A 19,284-nucleotide genomic window follows, 5' to 3' on the forward strand; every position below is an offset into this window, starting at 1 on the left:
TTTATAATTGCATCAAAAAAGAAATACTTAGGAATAAACTTAACAAAAGAGAAAAAGATCTGTACAATGAAAACTATAAGACATTGTTAAAAGAGAAATGAAAAGATAAATAGATCATGGATGGGACAAATCAACATTGTTATCATGGCAATCTTACCCAAGGCAATATACAGATAATGCAGTCCCTACAAAGTTTCCATCATATTCTTTAAAGAAAACATTGCTGAAATTTACATGTGATCACAAAAGACCCTAATATAGCCAAAGCAATCCTGACCAAAATGGAGGTATTGTTATAGGGCAGCCCCGATATTGAACAGGTTGCCTGGCTGTGGGTCCTCACCAGCACGCTTAAAAGGAACTTATTAATACTCCACTACAGGCACACACAAAAGGTTAATAAAAGGTTTATTTACAAGGGAAAAGGAAATAAGGAAAATGTACAACTCAGGGAGAAAATAGGGAAATAAAGTCTTTAATGCGTCCTACCCGATCCAACGACCTGGAAACCCAAAAAGCACTCTCAGAGCTGGCAGGACACTGCGAGCTGGCGGAGAGCCAAAATGGGGGAACCCCTCCAAAGCCCACGTGTCTGGCTTTATACCAACCTGGCTGCTTAACCCCACCCTCAGGTCCCAGCCACCTTCCCTTTGGTGGTGATGGGATTTGGAGTTTCCAGTGTCTTTGGCTTTGGCCTGGGGTGTGGGTGGAGTCCACAAAGCCTGTATGGAATTAGCTTTAGGACATCCTTTTCCCCCTAACAATTCCCCCCTTTCAATTTTTGACTTCCAAATATACTACAAGCCTATAGTGATTTAACAGTATGGTATTGGAATAAAAATAGACACACAGATCAATGCAATAGAGCTGGGAGCCCAGAAATAAACCCACACTTATGTGGTCAGTTAATTTACAACAAAGGAGCCAAGAGTATGCAATGGAGAAGGGAAGTCTCTGCAACAAATGGTTTTGGAAAATCTGGACAGCCATATGCAAAAAAGAAATCTAGACCATTCATACCATAGAGGAAAATTAACTCAAAATAGATTAAAGAAATGAATGTAAGACTTGAAACCATAAAAATACACAAAACATAAGCAAAGCTCTCTGCAACATTGACTTCAGTTCATTTTGGGGAACTTGACTAACAGTAAACAGAAACAAAAATGAACACATGGAACTGCAACAGACTAAAGAGCGTCTGCACAGCAAAAGAAACTCATTAAAATGAAAAAGAAAAAAAAACCCATTCTACTGAATGACAGAAAATATTTGCACATCATACATCTGACCAGGGGCTGAAATCCAACATCTTCAAAGAACACATACAACTCAACAAAAAGAAAACAATCCAAACAAAATATAAGCAGAAGAGCTATATGTTCAAGGAGGACACACAGAGGGCCAACAGGCACATGAAAAAAATGCTCATCATTACCTATCAGGGAAATGTAAATCAAAAATCACAAAGAGATGCCATCTCACACCTGTAAGAACAGCCCATATAAAAAGATCAGAAATTAAATACCTGGGAATAAACCTAACAAAAGTGATGAAAGATCTATACAAGGAAAATTAGAAAACATGGTTGAAAGAAAATAGACACAAAGAAATGGAAAGGTATTCCCTGCTCATGGATTGAAAGAATTAACATTATCAAAATGTCCATGCTACCAAAAGTTATTCACAGATTCAACACAATTCCAATAAAAATCTCAGTGGCATTCTTCAAAGAAATGGAACATATATTGCTGAAATTCATATGGAATCACACAAAAACCCAAATAGCCAAAGCGCCCCTGACTAAGAGGGAGAAGAATGGACATACTACACTGCCAGACTTCAAACTATACTACAAAGCCGTAATAAAAACAGCATGAAATTGGAAGAAAAACAGACAGACCAATGGAATCAAATTGAAAGCCCAGTAATAAAACCAGTCTATGGTCAACTAGTCTATGACAAAGGAGCAAGTAATATATACACTGGAACAAGGGAAGCCTCTTCAATAAATGGTGTTGGGAATACTGGACTGCCACATGCAAAAGAATGAAACTATACTACTATCTCACACCATACACAAAACTCAGCTCACAATGGATAAAAAAAACTTTAATAAGAGCCAAAACCCATAAAATATATAGAAGGGAACATAGACATAAACCTCAGAAAACATCTTTGAGGGCTTATCCCCAGAAGCAAGGAAAACAAAATAGCTGGGACTACATCAGACTAAAACGCTTCTCTACAAAAGGGACAATAGCCAAAATGAAGAGACTGCCTACTGAATGGGAGAAAATATTTGCACACCATACAAATGAGAAGGGACTGATATAAAAGATCTACAAAGATATGACTCAACAAAAACAAAGTAAACAACCCAATCAAAAAAATAGGCAGATGGGGCCTCCCTGGTGGCGCAAAGGGTTGAGCACCGCACTATGAAGCAATTCACAGCCTCTGCAGCATGAGTTCCATCCCTGGCCAGGGAGAAACCCACATGGCGAGGCGGACCTCTCCTGTCTCACCCGCTGCTCCCCTCAGCAATGTATTTCAGTCAGTCTGCCTGTTCTGTTCCCCACTCTGTGTCTGGTGGATCCTCTTACCCCCCATATCTCTGGCCTGTACCCCAGTTCTTGTATGCACAAATAAATCTAAAAAAAAAAAATAGGCAGAAGTGGCAAAGACACTTCTCCAAAGAAACACAAATGGCCAACAGGCATATGAAAATATGTTCAATATCGCTTATCAGGGAAATGCAAATCAAAACCACAATAACACTTCACACCAGTGAGAATGACCCATATTAAAAAAAATAAACAATAAGTGTTGGTGAAGATGTGGAGAAAAGAACCCTCTTACACTACTGGTGGAAAAGTAAACCTATCCAGCCACTATGGAAAGCTGTGTGAAAAGTTCCTTGTAGCACTATTTACAATAGCAAAGGTATGGAAGCAACCCAAATGCCACAGAAGAGATGAATGGATCAAGAAGATGTGATACACACATACACACTGGAATATTACTCAGCCATCACACATTCACACAATGGAATATTACTCAGCAATCAAAAAGATAAACACATGTCATTTGTGGCAACATGGATGGAGCTGGAAGGAATTATGCTAAGCAAACTAAGTCAGAAGGAAAAAGATAAATATCAGATGGTTTCACTTACATGTGGAATATAGAGAAACCAAACAAAAGTTTAAAATAAGACAAAACTTGCAAGCTGACCGTAGATCTAAGGCATACAGCAGGGTTGGGGATGGGAGGAAGAGCATGAAGGACAATGGTGATGGTTCATCGGTACTATGGGGGTAGGAGAAGTATGGGGACTACACCCAAGGGGAGAACCCAAATACTGTATCAAAATGAACAATGGAAGAAAATTAAACAAAAAGACCAGAAACAAGTATTGGCAAGATGTGGAGAAACAGGAACCCTCATATGCTGCTAGTGGGAATGTAGGCTGGTCCAGCCCCTATGGAAAGCAGTGTAGTTTTTCTCAAGATATAAAAAATAGAGCATATGATCCAGCAATTCCTCTCCTAGGTATCTGCCTGATGAATGCAAAAACCTTTAATTTGAGGCAATATAGGCACTCCTATTCACTGCAACATTTATAATAGCCAAGTTATAGAAACAAGTGCCTGAGAACCCATGAGTGGATAAAGATATGGTTTATATACCCAATGGAATACTACTTAGCTATGAAAAGGAAAACAGATCTTGCCACTTGTGATGACATGGATGAATCTGAAGGGGATGATGCTAAGTGAAGCAAGTCAAAGGGAAAGCATGATTTCATGCACATGTCCAATATAGAGAAACGAAAGAAAGAAACAGACAAAACTAAACCAAAACTAGCTCTAGAAATTATAGACTCTAGAATTAAAGACTAACAAAGCAGGAGGGTTGGGTGGGAAGCAAGGGTGGAGAGGACCCTCTGGACCACAGTGGAGGATTATTGGTGTTTTGGTGTGAATGTGGTATGGTGACATATGGCTGAAGAATTGTGATCCTATACCCTGAATCACAGATGGTGTTATAAGCATGCCACCGTATCTCAAGTAGAAACTAATTTAAAAAAATGGAAAAAAAATTAGTTGATTCTGCATGCCGTTTGCCAACTTCCTTGTTCCTCACTGATAAGCCTGATGAAGGGGAGACATGGCCTGACACCGATCATTAGCTAATGCCTCCGAGTAATCACTTCTCAGGGCATTCAACTGGATGATCTTCTGGCTACCCAATAATGACTGATGTATCTTACATGGGAATTTGCTTTGCAAAATTCCCATTTTAAAACCGAAGCCTTTGCTAAAACACTAGGCCTCCGGTTCTCACAGTATGATCTCCAAAACAGCAGCATCAGCACCACAACTTGTTAGACCCATTCTAGACTTACTAAATCAAACTCTGGGCATGGGGCCCAGATAGGTTTTAAATTTGGGTTCCACTGCAGAATTTGTTCATGCAACTTATGTGTTAAAATCCTCAGCCTACACAGTTCTGAAATAGCCCCAACATATACAACCTGAACGATAGCATTTTTCTTAAATCAGATTTTTCTTAAATCAGATTACTATTCTTCAAATTTAAGCAGTTTTAAATCATATCAAGATTTTATAAAGATTCCATTCCTTATATACCTGGAACCCAAAGATGTTCAAATTCTGCAATAGGTCATTAAAAATGTGAGCAGGTATTTTCTAAATAAGCAACTGCTTCATAAGACATACTAAGAATTTTCATTATAAATTTTCAGATGTCAGTATTACCTTTTCTCGGTTTGTGGTCTTCAACTTGAGGTGTTGGTAAATACACTCTTAAAGGGTCCTATTGCCCCGGGTAGTCGTATAGCTGTTTTACTTTAGAGCCATTTACTCCACCTAGACCAACATGGTGCCAGGGACTATGCTCGGGTACTAGGTTGCAAATGTTGAAAAGAAGATCTGGTACTGATATTACTCTAGCAATTACACTCTAGGGAGGTACTAGTGGAAATGCAGTAGGACAAAAATAGAATCTTATGTATGTGCCCAGCCTTCTTCCTCCATTAGCCCACTAAAGAGAATGCAGGTACCCTCTTATGTATGCCCAGGCCTGTGAGTTTTGGAGGTTGGTGTGGATGGGTAAGGTTCAAGTGGAGAGGGATATAAATCATAGACGGGGTAGGTCAAAGGTGGGTGGAAAATAATGAAACTGGACAAAGAAGCTGCTGTGAGTCTATAATATCACACATGCTAAGGGTGTATTTCCATCAAGGAATTTCTGTAAACCTCTCTGAACATGATATAGAGTTCACTAGGTCCTATTTCATTTTCTTCTTCCTAATACAGAAAGACTGCATTTCCCAGCCTCTGCTGAGAGTGTAAGGGATCATCTGATGAGTTCTTGCCAATGGTCTGGGAGAGAGCAATTTTATGCCTCCAATGTGACATATAAAAACGTGTGATTTGTGTTTACTCTTCCCTTTTACAGAAGCCTGGAAGCCACATGTTCCGGAGGCTGATGCTATGAGATGGTGGAGGGTTATCAGCCTGGGACCATGAGACATATACAGAGCAGAGACCTGCACCCTCCTTTTCAGTGTGTGAGAAAGCCAGGTGTTCAGGAGTTTTGCTTTAGACTAATTATGCTTTTCACGGTGATTTAAGAGATGCAAGTAAGGGGGCGGAGCAACACGGTGGCGAGGAGACGCTGCGAGTAAGATCTCCCATTAAAAAAAGTTAATAGGGAGGAAAAGCGGCAGGTCCCAGTGAGAACTGGGACACGGAAGATAAACGGACGACTCCAGCAAACTGCCCGAAGAAGAAAGTGGCCATAAAAGAGGACCAGAAGGGAGGGAAGCGCAGAACCCTGCTCCCCTCCCCCGCCCACAGAGGCGGCACTCTCCGACCGGCAGAGAGGAGGAAAACAACAAACCAAAACGGCCAACAAGAAAAACGGACGCAGCAAGTGGGAATGTGAGTGGAAAGGAACTATTTCAGCCACCACACCCCGTGAACGGGAGCTGTGGAGAACCCTGCAGGATCCGCCACGGAGGTGAGCTCCAGGCGCCATTAAAGAGAGTCCCGCCCCCCAGGAGGAGACCAGCACCAGCACACAGCCCCAGCCGCCCGGTAAGCTTGCGCGGAAAGCTGCGCACTGAAAAAGCAGACGCATATCCGGATCGGATCTCAGCTGCCCAGGTCCCCGCGCCTGCGACCTAGGCTTGCGGGGAGACCACGGAGGCCCTCCCTGAGTGAGCAGGAACAAGGCGCCCAGGCAGGGAAGCGGGATTCAAAAGGCGCCATTCCCATGCCACTGATCTGGGCTACAGCCCGCGTCCTGGAACTGAGGGCTTTGGAACTGAGACCCGGGGCACGAAATTAGGGGCGTGGGTTCCCCACGACGGTGGGGCACAAGGCAGACACAGCACCCCAAAGCCGTGGAGGTGTACCCTACCATCCCCGCTCTGCTCCCTGTCCCACGGGGTGGAAAATCAGCTCCCCAAGGGCTCTAGGAGAGACTCTGGCGCCACCTAGCGAATTGAAGCCAGCAGAGGCTCCTGAAGGAGCTAGTGGCCAGCTGGGGAGTTAGCCCACACGCGGCCCCTTCCGAACAAGTAGTCTGAGCCCACAGGGAGAGCGAGCACCCACAGCCGGGGCAGACCAGGCGCGCAGAAGAGTGTGCCTGAGACCAGACGCGCAGGGAGTGTGTCCCACATCACCATTTTAGAACAGGGACATTTCTTCAGTAAAGACTACCTGCAGAAGGCTTCCTCAGGAGCCAGAGGTGAGCGGGGGAAGTTCGCCCACACCAGACGCCCTCTGGCCTGCAGTCCAAGCCCAGAGGGGAGCAGGAACCCACCGCCGGGGCAGACCAGGTGCACAGGGGAGTGTGTCCCCACATCGGCATTTTAGAACAGGGACCTTTCTCCAGTAAAGACTGCTTGAAACTGACAGATGACTCCTGGAGGAACCAGAGGGGAGCAGAGAAGCCCACCCAAGATGCCGGCCAGTCCCAACAACACAGTGTCCCAACGCATACGGCAAATTAGAAAACAGACAGTAGGGAGGAGAAGAACCACACGCAACCTAGCAACTCTCCAGAGAAAAAGCACACCACAAAAAGAAAACCAGCCCCCAGATTGCAACGACAATAACTTGGAAGAATTTCTGAGCCTTCCAGAAAGAGAATTTAAAATTGCCGTGATTAAAAAACTGACAGAAGTCATAAAGGAAAACAATGATAAGGGAAAAATAATCAACGATCAGAAGAATGCAATTGAGTCCCTAGAGAGGGAAAACAATGGTCAGAAGAAAGAAATTGAGTCCCTAAAGAGGGAAGTAAAAGAAATGCAGGAGATCAAAGAATTAATGGAAGAACTAAAGAATTCTGGGAAAAGCAATGAAAGCAGAATAGATGAAATGGAAGAACAAATAAGTAATCTTGAAGACACAGAAATAAAAAGAACCAAAACAGAAAAGGAAAGAGAAGTACGAAGGAAAAAGAACGAAGAAAGACTTCGGGAACTATCTGACTCCATGAGGAAAGGAAATATAAGAGTTATAGGAATACCAGAAGGAGAGGAGAGAGATGTAGGAACAGAGAAAATATTCAAAGAGATAATTGAAGAGAACTTCCCAAATGTGAAGGAGGAGCTGAAAATTGATATACAAGAAGCAAGAAGAACACCAAACTTCCACGACGAAAGGAAAAATACAGCAAGACACATAATAGTAAAGCTCCCAAGAATCCAGGACAAGGAAAAAATAATGAAGCTGGCAAGAGGGAAGAAACAGATAACATTCAAAGGAAAACCAATCAGGCTGACATCAGACTTCTCCGAAGAAACACTACGGGCAAGGAGAGAGTGGAGGGACATAGTCAACAGACTCCAAGAAAACAGATGCCAACCAAGAATACTCTATCCCGCAAAGCTCTCCTTCCTCTTTGAAGAAAGAATATGGACCTTCCCAGACAAACAAAAACTCCGGAATTTCATTGCAACTAAACCCCCACTCCAAAAAATACTACAAGGAGTCCTAAAGCCAGAACCTCTGGGACGAATAACAATGAAAGAAGGCCAAAAAAAAAAGTTATTAAAAGAATAAATAAATAAAATCAAAGGAAAGACAAACACAATGGCAAATACAGATGTTAACATATCAATATTAACTCTAAATGTAAATGGACTAAACTCTTCAATAAAAAGACACAGAGTTGCAGCCTGGATTAAGAAACAAAACCCAACCTTTTGCTGTCTCCAGGAAACACATTTAGCTACAAAAGATAAAAATAGGCTCAAAGTTAAAGGATGGAAAACAATCCTACAAGCAAATGGACCAAAAAAGAAAGCAGGAACAGCTATACTTATATCAGATAAAACAGATTTCAAACTCAAAAAGATAAAAAGAGACCCCAATGGTCACTACATTATGATCAAGGGGACAATACTTCAAGAAGAAATAACACTCATTAACATATACTCACCAAACGAAGGAGCACCAAAATATATCAGACAACTGTTGTCCTCTCTGAAAACAGACATCAGAGAAAACACATACGTAGTGGGAGACTTCAACACACCACTATCAACAATGGATAGATCAACAAGACAAAAAATAAGTAAAGAAACCAAAGCTCTAAATAAGGACCTAGAGCAATTGGGCTTAACAGACATCTATAGAACACTAAACCACAAAAAAACGGAGTACACATTTTCTCAAGCGCACACGGATCATTCTCCAGGATCGATCACATACTGGGGCACAAGACAAACATCAACAGATACACCAAGATTGAAATCATATCAACCATCTTTTCTGACCATGAAGGCATCAAACTAGAAATAAACCATAAAAAGAAGGCAAGGAACTTTCCTACCTCATGGAGATTGAAAACCACACTACTGGAAGACCATTGGACTAATGAGGAGATCAAAGAAGAAATTAAAAAATTCTTTGAATTGAATGACAAGGAGGACACCAATATCCTAAATGTATGGGATGCAGCAAAAGCAGTAATAAGAGGAAAATATATAGCAATAGAAGCTCACATCAAGAAACAAGAAAGAACACAAAGAAACAACCTAATCTCGAAGCTCAAAGATCTAGAAAAAGAACAACAAAAAAACCCCAAAACCAGTAGAAGAAAAGAAATAATAAAAACCAAAGCAGAAATAAATGAAATTGAAACTAAAAAAACAATCCAAAAGATCAATGAAACCAAGAGCTGGTTCTTTGAAAAAAATCAATAAAATAGACAAACCCCTAGCCAGGCTCACAAAGGAAAAAAGGGAGAAAGCACAAATAAACAGGATCAGAAATGAAAGAGGAGAAATCACAACGGACACAGCAGAAATCAAAAGAATAATCAGTAACTACTATGAACAGTTATATGGAAACAAGTTTAACAATCTAGAGGAGATGGACAAATTCCTACAACTCTACAATCACCCAAAGCTAGATAAAGAAGAAATAGAACACCTAAACAGACCAATTACAATTAGCGAAATTGAAATGGTAATCAAAAACCTCCCCAAAAACAAAAGCCCAGGACCTGATGGATTTACAAATGAATTCTACCAAACATTCAGAGACGAATTAGTGCCTATCCTTCACAAACTGTTCCAAAAAATTGAGAAGGAAGGGACAATACCAAACACGTTCTATGAAGCCAACATTACACTAATACCAAAACCGAACAAGGACAACACAAAAAAGGAAAACTACAGGCCAATCTCCCTAATGAACACTGATGCAAAAATCCTCAATAAAATTTTAGCTATCAGAATCCAACAATGTATCCGTAAGATAATTCACCACGACCAAGTAGGATTCATTCCAGGGACACAAGGATGGTTTAACATCCGAAAATCAATCAACGTTATCCAACACATCAACAAAAAGAAATATAAAAACCATATGATAATATCAATAGATGCTGAGAAAGCTTTCGACAAAGTGCAACACCCATTCATGAAAAAAGCCCTTGAAAATCTTGGGATACAAGGAACATACCTCAACATCATAAAGGCCATCTATGACAAGCCAACAGCCAGTATCATTCTCAATGGTGAAAAGCTGAAAGCAATTCCATTAAGATCTGGAACAAGACAAGGATGTCCACTCTCACCACTGCTTTTCAATATAATACTGGAAGTCCTAGCCAGGGCAATAAGACAAGAGAAAGACATCCAAGGAATCCAAATAGGAAAAGAAGAAGTCAAACTATCACTATTTGCAGACGATATGATATTATACATAGAGAACCCCAAAAACTCCACAGAAAAGCTAATTCAACTCATCAATCAGTTCAGTAAAGTGGCAGGATACAAAATCAACACGCAAAAGTCAGTAGCCTTCCTATACACAAACAATAAATCTGAAGAAGAAGAAATCAAAAAAACCATCCCTTTTGTTATTGAAACAAAAAAATCAAATATTTGGGAATAAATCTAACAAAAGAGGTAAAGGACCTATACAAAGAAAACTATAAAACACTGTTAAAAGAAATAGAAGAAGACACAAAGAAATGGAGAGACATCCCCTGCTCATGGATTGGAAGAATAAACATTATTAAAATGGCCATCCTTCCAAAAGCAATATACAGATTCAATGCTATTCCAATCAAAATTTCAATGTCATTCTTCAAAGAAATAGAACAATTATTGATGAAATTCATATGGAATCACAAAAAACCCTGAATAGCCAAAGCTCTCCTGAAAAAAAAAGAAGGGAATGGAGGCATCAGACTCCCAGACTTCAAACTATACTACAAAGCCATAATCATCAAAACTGCATGGTATTGGAACAAGAACAGACATACAGACCAATGGAATCGAATAGAAAATCCAGAAATAAACCCACAGATTTATGGTCAACTAATCTTTGACAAAGGAGCAAAGACTATGCATTGGAGCAAAGAAAGTTTGTTCAATAAATGGTGCTGGGAAAACTGGGTCGCTACATGCAAAAGAATGAAGCTTGACCACTACCTCACACCATACACAAAAATCAACTCAAAATGGATTAAAGAACTAGACATAAGACCTGAAACCATAAAATACATAGAAGGAAATATAGGCGAAACACTACGTGATTTGCACATCAAAGACATCTTTACAGACACATCACCCAAAGCAGTGATAGTGAAGGCAAAGATAAACAGCTGGGACTACATCAAATTAAAGAGCTTTTGCACAGCAAAAGAGACAATAACAAAAACAAAGAGAAACCCCACCAACTGGGAGAACATTTTTGCACCCAACACTAATGATAAAGGACTGATCACAAAAATCTGCAAAGAGCTGATGAGACTCAACAACAACAAAGAAAATAATCCAGTCAAAAAATGGGCAGAAGAGCTAAAAAGAAACTTCTCTGAAGAGGAAATGCAAATGGCCAACAGGCATATGAAAAAATGTTCAACATCATTTGTCATCAGGGAAATGCAAATCAAACCTACCATGAGATACCATCTTACACCAGTGAGAATGGCACATATTAAAAAAACTAGCAACAACAAATGTTGGCGAGGGTGTGGAGAAAAAGGAACTCTTCTGCACTGTTGGTGGGAGTGCAAACTGGTCCAACCACTGTGGAAAGCTGTGTGGAGATTTCTGGACCTACTAAACATAGAGCTTCCATATGATCCAGCAATTCCACTCCTAGGTATTTACCCAAAGGACACAGAAACATCAATTCCAAAGAACACCTGCACCCCTATGTTTATAGCAGCACTGTTTACAATAGCTAAGCTTTGGAAACAACCCAAATGCCCAAAAATAGATGACTGGATCAAGAAGATGTGGTACATATACACCATGGAATATTACTCAGCATTCAAAAAAAATAAACACATGCAATTTGCAGCAACATGGATGGCGCTGGAAGGGATCATGCTCAGCGAAATAAGCCAAAAAGAAAAAGAAAAATACCGGATGGTCTCACTCATAGCAGGAATCTAGAAAACTTAAATAAGGGACCAGGAAAATGAATAACTATAAGAAAGTGAAAATCAAAATCAACAAAAATCTATGAACCAGAGACACTTTTAGGGGGGCGGGGGCGGGAGGGGAGTGATTGGGGTCAGAATGGGAGGGCTGCAATTGTATGGGGAATATAACAATAAAATTTATAAAAAAAAAAAAAGAGATGCAAGTAAAATACTGAGTTGTTCTGAAATTACCTTTTAGTTGTTGAATTGTTTCTTTAGTGCACTATTACTCAGAGGCTGGACACCATGTTTCTGGCTTTATAAGTGATACCAAAATACAATATAACTGTTAAAATGAGGGTATGGACAAGTGCCCTGGGAGCATGAAGGGATAAGCAGCCAAGCCTGGAACTGCTAACTGGGCATCTGCCTTCCTAATAAAACCAAAGATTGCTGAGGTCCTTTATTGCAGCCTCTCCTCTACCCACCCCACCCAAGCAAGAAACCCGCCCCCCCCACACACACACACATACACACGCACACACGCACATCACTTTGTTGGACAGAAGAGAAGCCTGGTCTCCCGCCCACTGCATCATTTATTTGGACAGCAGCAGCAGCCCGCTAACATGGTTATAAGACTCCTGGAATAAAACAATTAAATACTGAAGGCTGTCTGGAATCAATATCGAATAAAAAGAAATCATGGAACCTGATCAGAAAAAAAATACATTCGTAGGGCATGAAATATAGGGCTAGGTCTCCCCCTACCTGAGCTGCAGAGCCAGGGCTGGAGGCATGATCTTTGCTCCTATCCTGCCGATGAGGGTGGGGAACACACCCACCAGCTCCACCACGGTGATATGTCGAAGATCCAGGCCACACTGCGCTTGCTGGAAAAGCCCAAGAGGGGAGATGTGAGCATGGCTGAGAAAGAGGCTTCCCTTTGAAACTATAGGTGGACAAAAGCAGCACTGGTCTGTCTAGGGAAGTTTATCTGCCCACTCTGAACTGTTGTGAAAACAGTTGAGAAATTGGGTGTAAAGTAATGGCTGTGAAGTCTAAATACCTTCCTGAGAAATCATTCAGAACTGGCTTGGCAATGGGCTTTTGAAAACCTAAGCAAAAGGGTAGTTTATGTATTTCCAGATGGGGTGAGACCTTGCATAAGTCAAATTTCCTACAAATTGTCCAAGACCACCCCCAGAGAATTCTACGTTTGTCTCTGTAAGGAGAGTATTTCCAGAGTTCCCTCATCTGCCCTTGCTTCCACTCCACCCCGCCCCCCCCCCACACACACACATCCCCTGGCCCCCTCCACAACCAAACTAGGGCAAGGGGAGGAAGGGTTAAAGGTTCCAGCCCTTTGAGCTGGCCCCTGGCAGGAGCCTTGGGGATGTGGCCCACTCAACCAGGTGCCAGGCAGTCTCATCAGCACAAAGGCACAGGGAACCAAAGCGCAACATCAGATGAATCTGGCCAAATGGGTAAAGAAATGTTAAATTCCTGAATTATTAGAACACCAAACTTCTTACTACATTTCCACTGAAACACCCTTATATAGGGTGACAGAATTGGTAGAAAAATTAGAAGGAAAAAGGGTGTATTCCAACCTTTTCTACCTGAAATGCCTAAGTCAAGCAAACCTTTTCTTGAAGAGTCTGGTTAAAATGACAATGTAAATATGTTGGGGTGGGAGAGGTCACTGATGCACACCTGATGCCAAATATTTTACCCAAGTAGTGGGTTGGTAAATCAGCAAGTACTTGAGGAGTGGGATAAGCTAGGGCTGGGGCCAGCCAAGGTTTCTGGCAAGGGCCCCACAGTATTTGGGGACTTGGAGGGTCCCTCTCCCAACTACTTGATTATAGTGCATTATAGTGCAAAGGCAGCTGTGTACAATGCACAAGTGAGTGTGGCTGTAGTCTAATAAAATATTACATAGAAACACTGTCACCGGGGGCCAGATTTGGCCCATGGCCACAGTTCTCCAACAGAAAAAAAGCAAGTTGTGTCATTTATTCATTTTTCAATGGAATACAACAAGGTCAGGAAATGTGTGGTTATGGAATGAAGCCTGAAAGATTGATTTCCCACAAAATGGAGTGGCCTGGGCTTGTGTGACTTGAAGAGCAAGCCGGGACAAGGGGAATGAAGGGTGGAGGTGAGGTGCAGGGGTGAGGGGTGAAGATGCAATGAACTGGGTCTCTATCAAGGAAGCCTACATTTTTTAATGACTCTTCAGAGTTCCTGGGAAGTCCTTTCAAAATATGCAGACTTATCGTTATTCATTGTATTAATGCTAAAATGAGAAACCTTTAGTTGGATGAAACTGTGACTGTTCTAAATACTTCTATTCACTGTAATCAGTGAAACATTCCTCACAGAAAACATGCAGCACTGTGTCCATGACCCAGCGTGTGTCCCGACTCTAGCAAAATTGTCCTGTTGGCCATTATTATTGCCAACGAGCTTCAGGACAAAAGTCAAGTTCTAGTTTGATCCTTTCACTTTCTAGTTTTGTTTTTTAAAATAAGGCACTGGTTGCCTCATTTCGTAGCTATAATATTTACACATCTGAGAAATGCTCCTCAAACTTGAAGGTCTTATAGGAAGCACCTGAGGGTCTTATTAAAATGATTCTGATTCAGTAGGTATGGGATGGGGCTTGAGAATTTGCATATCTAACAAGCTCCTGGGTGCTGCTGAAAAAAGGTGGACATCATTCTCTCAGGAGCTCCATTCAATAATACTTGGGGAGTCTTCCTGGGGCCTGAAGGCTCTTGGGCCCCCCTCAATCCCTTGAGTCAGCCTTTGGGCAAACAACTGATTAATTGCCTCCAGTTCAAGTGCATCCTGGACAGGTTCAACAAAGACAATTGTTCTTTTACTGGGCCTGGACAGCATGTCAATTAGGCTTATTAGTGAAGACAAACAAGCCTCATTAGTTGGGAAACGATAGGGTTAGCTCTTGGCAGTCGATGCTAATCAAGTTATGCCCAGAACCAGAAATGAACGGTAGCAGCTCTGAAGTGCCAGTTCCTGAAGCTCACAGCGAATAGATCAGGCCCTGAATCCGTCCTTTGCTTTTAAGGAAATGACTGGGCCCTTCCTGCTAGAGGTCGTCCGCCCCCCTCTTCCCCCGCCCCCTTGCAAGGACTCACCTGTAGCATCCCCAGCTGTAGGCGGTAGAGAAGGTTCCGGGCTGTGGGTGTGGACACAATGAGGAGCCTCCTTTTCTCATAAAACTGATCCAGAAGGGCAGCTGCGGTTCTGACGCCCACATTGACATTCATAGCTATAATTACAAATGACCAGATGAGGCACAAACTCTGCTTGGTCTGTGAGGACAACCAGAGCGAGATGTATAAGAAATAGACCCTGAGGTAAGGATCCAAGTCTAATTCCAGTTGACCCCTGAAGAACACAGGAGGTAAGGGCACCCACCAAACCCCAGCCTACACAGGTGAAAATCCCAGTATGAGTTGCAGTCAGCCCTACATATCCCAAGGGGTCCGCAACCTCAGGGGGTCAGTTCCTTGACCCGTGCAGTTCAAACCCATGTCGTTCAAGGGTCAACTGCAGCGTATTCAGGAAGCGGTCCCAAGAAACACTGGTCAAAGAGCAGGGACGTGTATTAACACCTTGTTACTACTGTCAAATCCCTACAAACTTAGTGGGTTCTCCTCTCCCCACCCCTGTCTCCTCTCCGATGTCTGCCAGATCAGAAGTTGACTGCCGGTCTCCCTGCGCTAAGGTCACGGTGAGGGCAGGGCTGAGTTCCCCCCAGCTGCTCCAGGTGAGAATCTGTTTCCTTACCTTCTCCAGCATCCAGAGGCCACCTGCATGGCTTGGCTGGTGGCCCTTCTGCCATCTTCAAAGCCAGCAGCAAAGCATTTTCAAATCTGTCTGACCTCTGCTTCCACCATCCTTTCCCTGCCCTTCCTGCCCGCCTCCTTATAAGGACGCTTGTGAGTACATGGGGCCCACCTGGATGAGCCAGACTCGCCTCCCATCTGAAGACCCTTAACTTAATTACATGTCTAAAGTCCCCAGGCAACGGGAGAAATCACAGGTTGTAACGATTAAGATGCGGGCGCCTTTGGGGGATGAAAATTATTCTCCATAGCTTATTAAGCAGATGGGGAAGGCAAGAGGTATGCTCGCTTTACTTAAATGGATGAAATCGAAGACCTCAGGCATTTAGCCATTGTACATGCCTCTCACCTACTCTGAATGACTAGGATTAAAGGGAAAGAGTAAAGATGAGAAAGTCTAAGATACAAGAAAAAAAGGAGGGTGCATTAAAGAGATATGTGCAGCGTCTTCTTGGCCCATCCAACTTTTCTCACCGTGTTTGCTCCCCAGACCCACTCCTGTTCCTCATATCCCGTGCCATGCACTGCTTGGGGGGTGACCTCACTGACTCCTTACAACTCAAGTAGCAGCAAAGGGATGATCTTCCTCACTTGACATGGGAAGAAAGATTCCAAAGCCCCAAGGTCTGCGGGACATTCAAGCCAGTGTTGCAAACCACTATATTGTCTGTATGAGGTAGGTGATTGGCTTGTAAAAAAAAAAAAAAAAAACCTGCACATTCGTGGAAGGGAGGAACCAGGGTAACTACGGGGGACTTGGCTGGTTCACACTGTTGCTAAAAGCTTGCTCTGGATTCCCACCTGCAGCTTCTTCCTTAAAGAATGTGGAAGAGAAATCCCAAGGTAGGCAGAGGGGAGGGGGGAGGGGGGAGTTGGGCTGCAGCAGGAGCCCAGGGGCTATTTTCACCCTGAAGATGAAGTGTGGCAGTGAACCTTTCGAAGTGTGTAGAATGAAACCCTCGCTCCCTGAACTGGAATCCGCTGGCTAGAGAGCGCGCTGCACTGTACCTGCACAGCTGGGCTCCGTGCCAGACCAGCCCAGGTTGGACTGACATACTCGGGCAGAGCTGCCCTGGAGCTCGTAGCCACCGATGCAGGAGAACTCGCAGGTGGCTCCGTAATTATCACCGTCACTGGAGCACTTCATGTAACCATTCTCTGGGGCGTTGAGTTTGCCGCAGCGTCTGACTGTAGGGACACAAGCCCACAGGGGTCTCAGTGCTGAGCTCCCCTCCGCAGAGAAACCAGGGAAGGTAGGGGCTCCCGGGCTCCAACTTTGCAATGCGACTTCCACACTGGCCTGTGAGATGAGCGAAAGGGCAGGGGTGGCCATCCGGCCAGGGGTTGGGCCCTGGAATGGCCAATGTTCATACCACTCAGACACTGAGATCACCTGGTGGTGCCACCCCCTGCCCACCGTGTTTTAGGTATGGTGGAACCCAGAAAAGTAAAGTGTGTCATTTGTGCCCATACCATGAGGCATAATAACATAAACCTTAAAAACATTTTCTCCTGGTAGACCAAAGGTTCTGGAACACCAAGAACATGGTCTCGGGGCTCCTCGAGATGCCCCTAGCTAAGGGGTTCCTCACTACCCTGGTTATAGAAAACTTGCAGACTCTGGCTGGTCACCCGAACCCTGGGATGGAAAGTTATTGAGCAATATCCTTTGGGGACAGCCAGTCAGCGAGACCAGCTCACTGCTGTCAGACTCCTTAAATACTCAGCCAGCACGGAACCTCGTCCAGATTTGTACTGTGAGCTCTGGGGAATAACAGCAATATCCTGTAGCCTAGTCACCAGAGGCTACGCCAAAGCTGGCAGGGCCCCTGTGGCAGCGGGCACTCACAGAAGGTTCCTGCTCGTGGGCCTGCTTCCTTCAGCCTTTATAATGGGAGAAAGTCAAGAAGCACTCTTCTTACCTCTTACTTTAACTCGAAATTTGCAAGTGCCCTTGTTCTCGGCTCTGTCATAGACTGTGTACTGAATCTTGTGGTCTCCTTCTGGGAAATGCGAGCCTGGGGGGAGGCCTTTTAGAATAACACTTAAAGGGGGGATAAAAACAAAAACCACAGATGATTATCATGGGCATTTGTTGAGCACCGACTCTACCCAGGATGCAGGGATACCAAAGGACACTCATCAGCCAGTTGAGTAGAACAAAGAATTTACCGATAGAATTTCCTGAGCTGTACTCTGTTTTGGAAGAGTGGTCTGAGATCAGAAAATGAAGTCCTCAATTCCTGGGAAGTTCAGATTTCTTTTTCTTGGGGGAAGGTAGAATAGAGGATGGGGAAAGCTGAGAACCCAGAGACCAAGTCATCCTCCAAGCACACCTTTGTTCTAGAAGGGACCTGAATTGCCTCACTTCGAGAAGATGATGTCATTTTCTGGGGAAAAATCATTTGAGAGTATAGTCCAAGCAATCATTGACATTTGGGCTTGCAGCATGTGCCAGAACTTTCTCTGCTTTTTCTATCTGAGCCAGTAGAGACTGCTTCTGAGCAAAGGAAGATTTGAATGTGATTCCTTGGTAATCCTAATATTATCATCATCACTATCATCATCATAGTTCTCTGCATTTATATAAACCTTACATAAGTCAGACACAGTTCTAGGCATTTTACATAGTTCATTTAATCCTCACAATAACGCTGTGAGGTAGGTGTTAATATGTCCATTTCACAGATGAGGACACTGAGGAACTGAAAGATTAATGAATTTGCCCAAGATCACACAGATAGGGTGATTCTAGTATCTTTCTTCTTGGCTGCCTCCTCTCAATCTGCCAGAGTTCCAGAGCCCAGAGCTAGCAGTGGCTTGGAGCAATAGGTACAGCACAGTCAAATGCCAGGTTCTGTTTGTTTTTCACTAGATGTATAATTTCTTTTCTCTCCACACTTCTTAAGGATGTGAATAGTTGCTGATAATGGACAGGTTAAATATATTACTGTCACCATTAAGGAGACTCTTACACTTAGGTAGACAAGGTGGTTGTTTACAAGGTATGAAGAGGTCTTGAGAAAATGCCAGAAATCCCACCATTAGAGTCATATCACTTTGGGCCCCCAAATGCTTTAAGATCCTCAGGAGGCACAACTTGCATGCAGATAAACCTGAGGGGAATCAAACTTCAAACAGAGAGGTTGATGGCCTTGTGGAGATTCCACTTCATCTGGGACATATAAGTAACAGTCATAAGGACTAAATAAGGGCATTCGCAGGAAGCACTGGTCTCAGCTTGATACTAGAAACTTCTTTCTTCAAAGGGGTCTGCAGAAGTGTAGCCTTGATAGGGCACAGGGGAAGAGGGCCACAAGACCCCACATGCCAGAGAAGCAAGGAGTTCCTGCGAGAGCTGAACGGAAGTCAACCCTCTTGTAGGGTTAATGATTGTCAGGCTTTTCTGCCCTCCTGTCATTAGGACTGATGATGGATCCCAGTGGTCCTGAACGCATGCCTGATGGCGGGCACC

At 43.2% G+C, this 19,284-nt stretch overlaps 1 protein-coding gene across 1 annotated transcript in view; it reads right to left on the reverse strand.

Annotated features, from left to right (window-relative positions):
- SRPX (sushi repeat containing protein X-linked) overlaps nt 1–19,284 on the reverse strand; it is a gene marked incomplete at both ends in the record, with an annotated part of 119,953 nt that overhangs the window by 26,822 nt on the left and 73,847 nt on the right. The window contains 4 exons of the mRNA XM_084258098.1: nt 12,703–12,824; nt 15,096–15,229; nt 16,818–16,997; nt 17,732–17,853. Coding sequence (XP_084114224.1) covers nt 12,703–12,824; nt 15,096–15,229; nt 16,818–16,997; nt 17,732–17,853 — 558 coding nt within the window. The remainder of the gene's footprint in view (nt 1–12,702; nt 12,825–15,095; nt 15,230–16,817; nt 16,998–17,731; nt 17,854–19,284) is intronic.

This window comes from Talpa europaea (genome assembly GCF_964194135.1).
Source record: "Talpa europaea genome assembly, chromosome: X".
Lineage (NCBI taxonomy): Eukaryota > Metazoa > Chordata > Mammalia > Eulipotyphla > Talpidae > Talpa > Talpa europaea.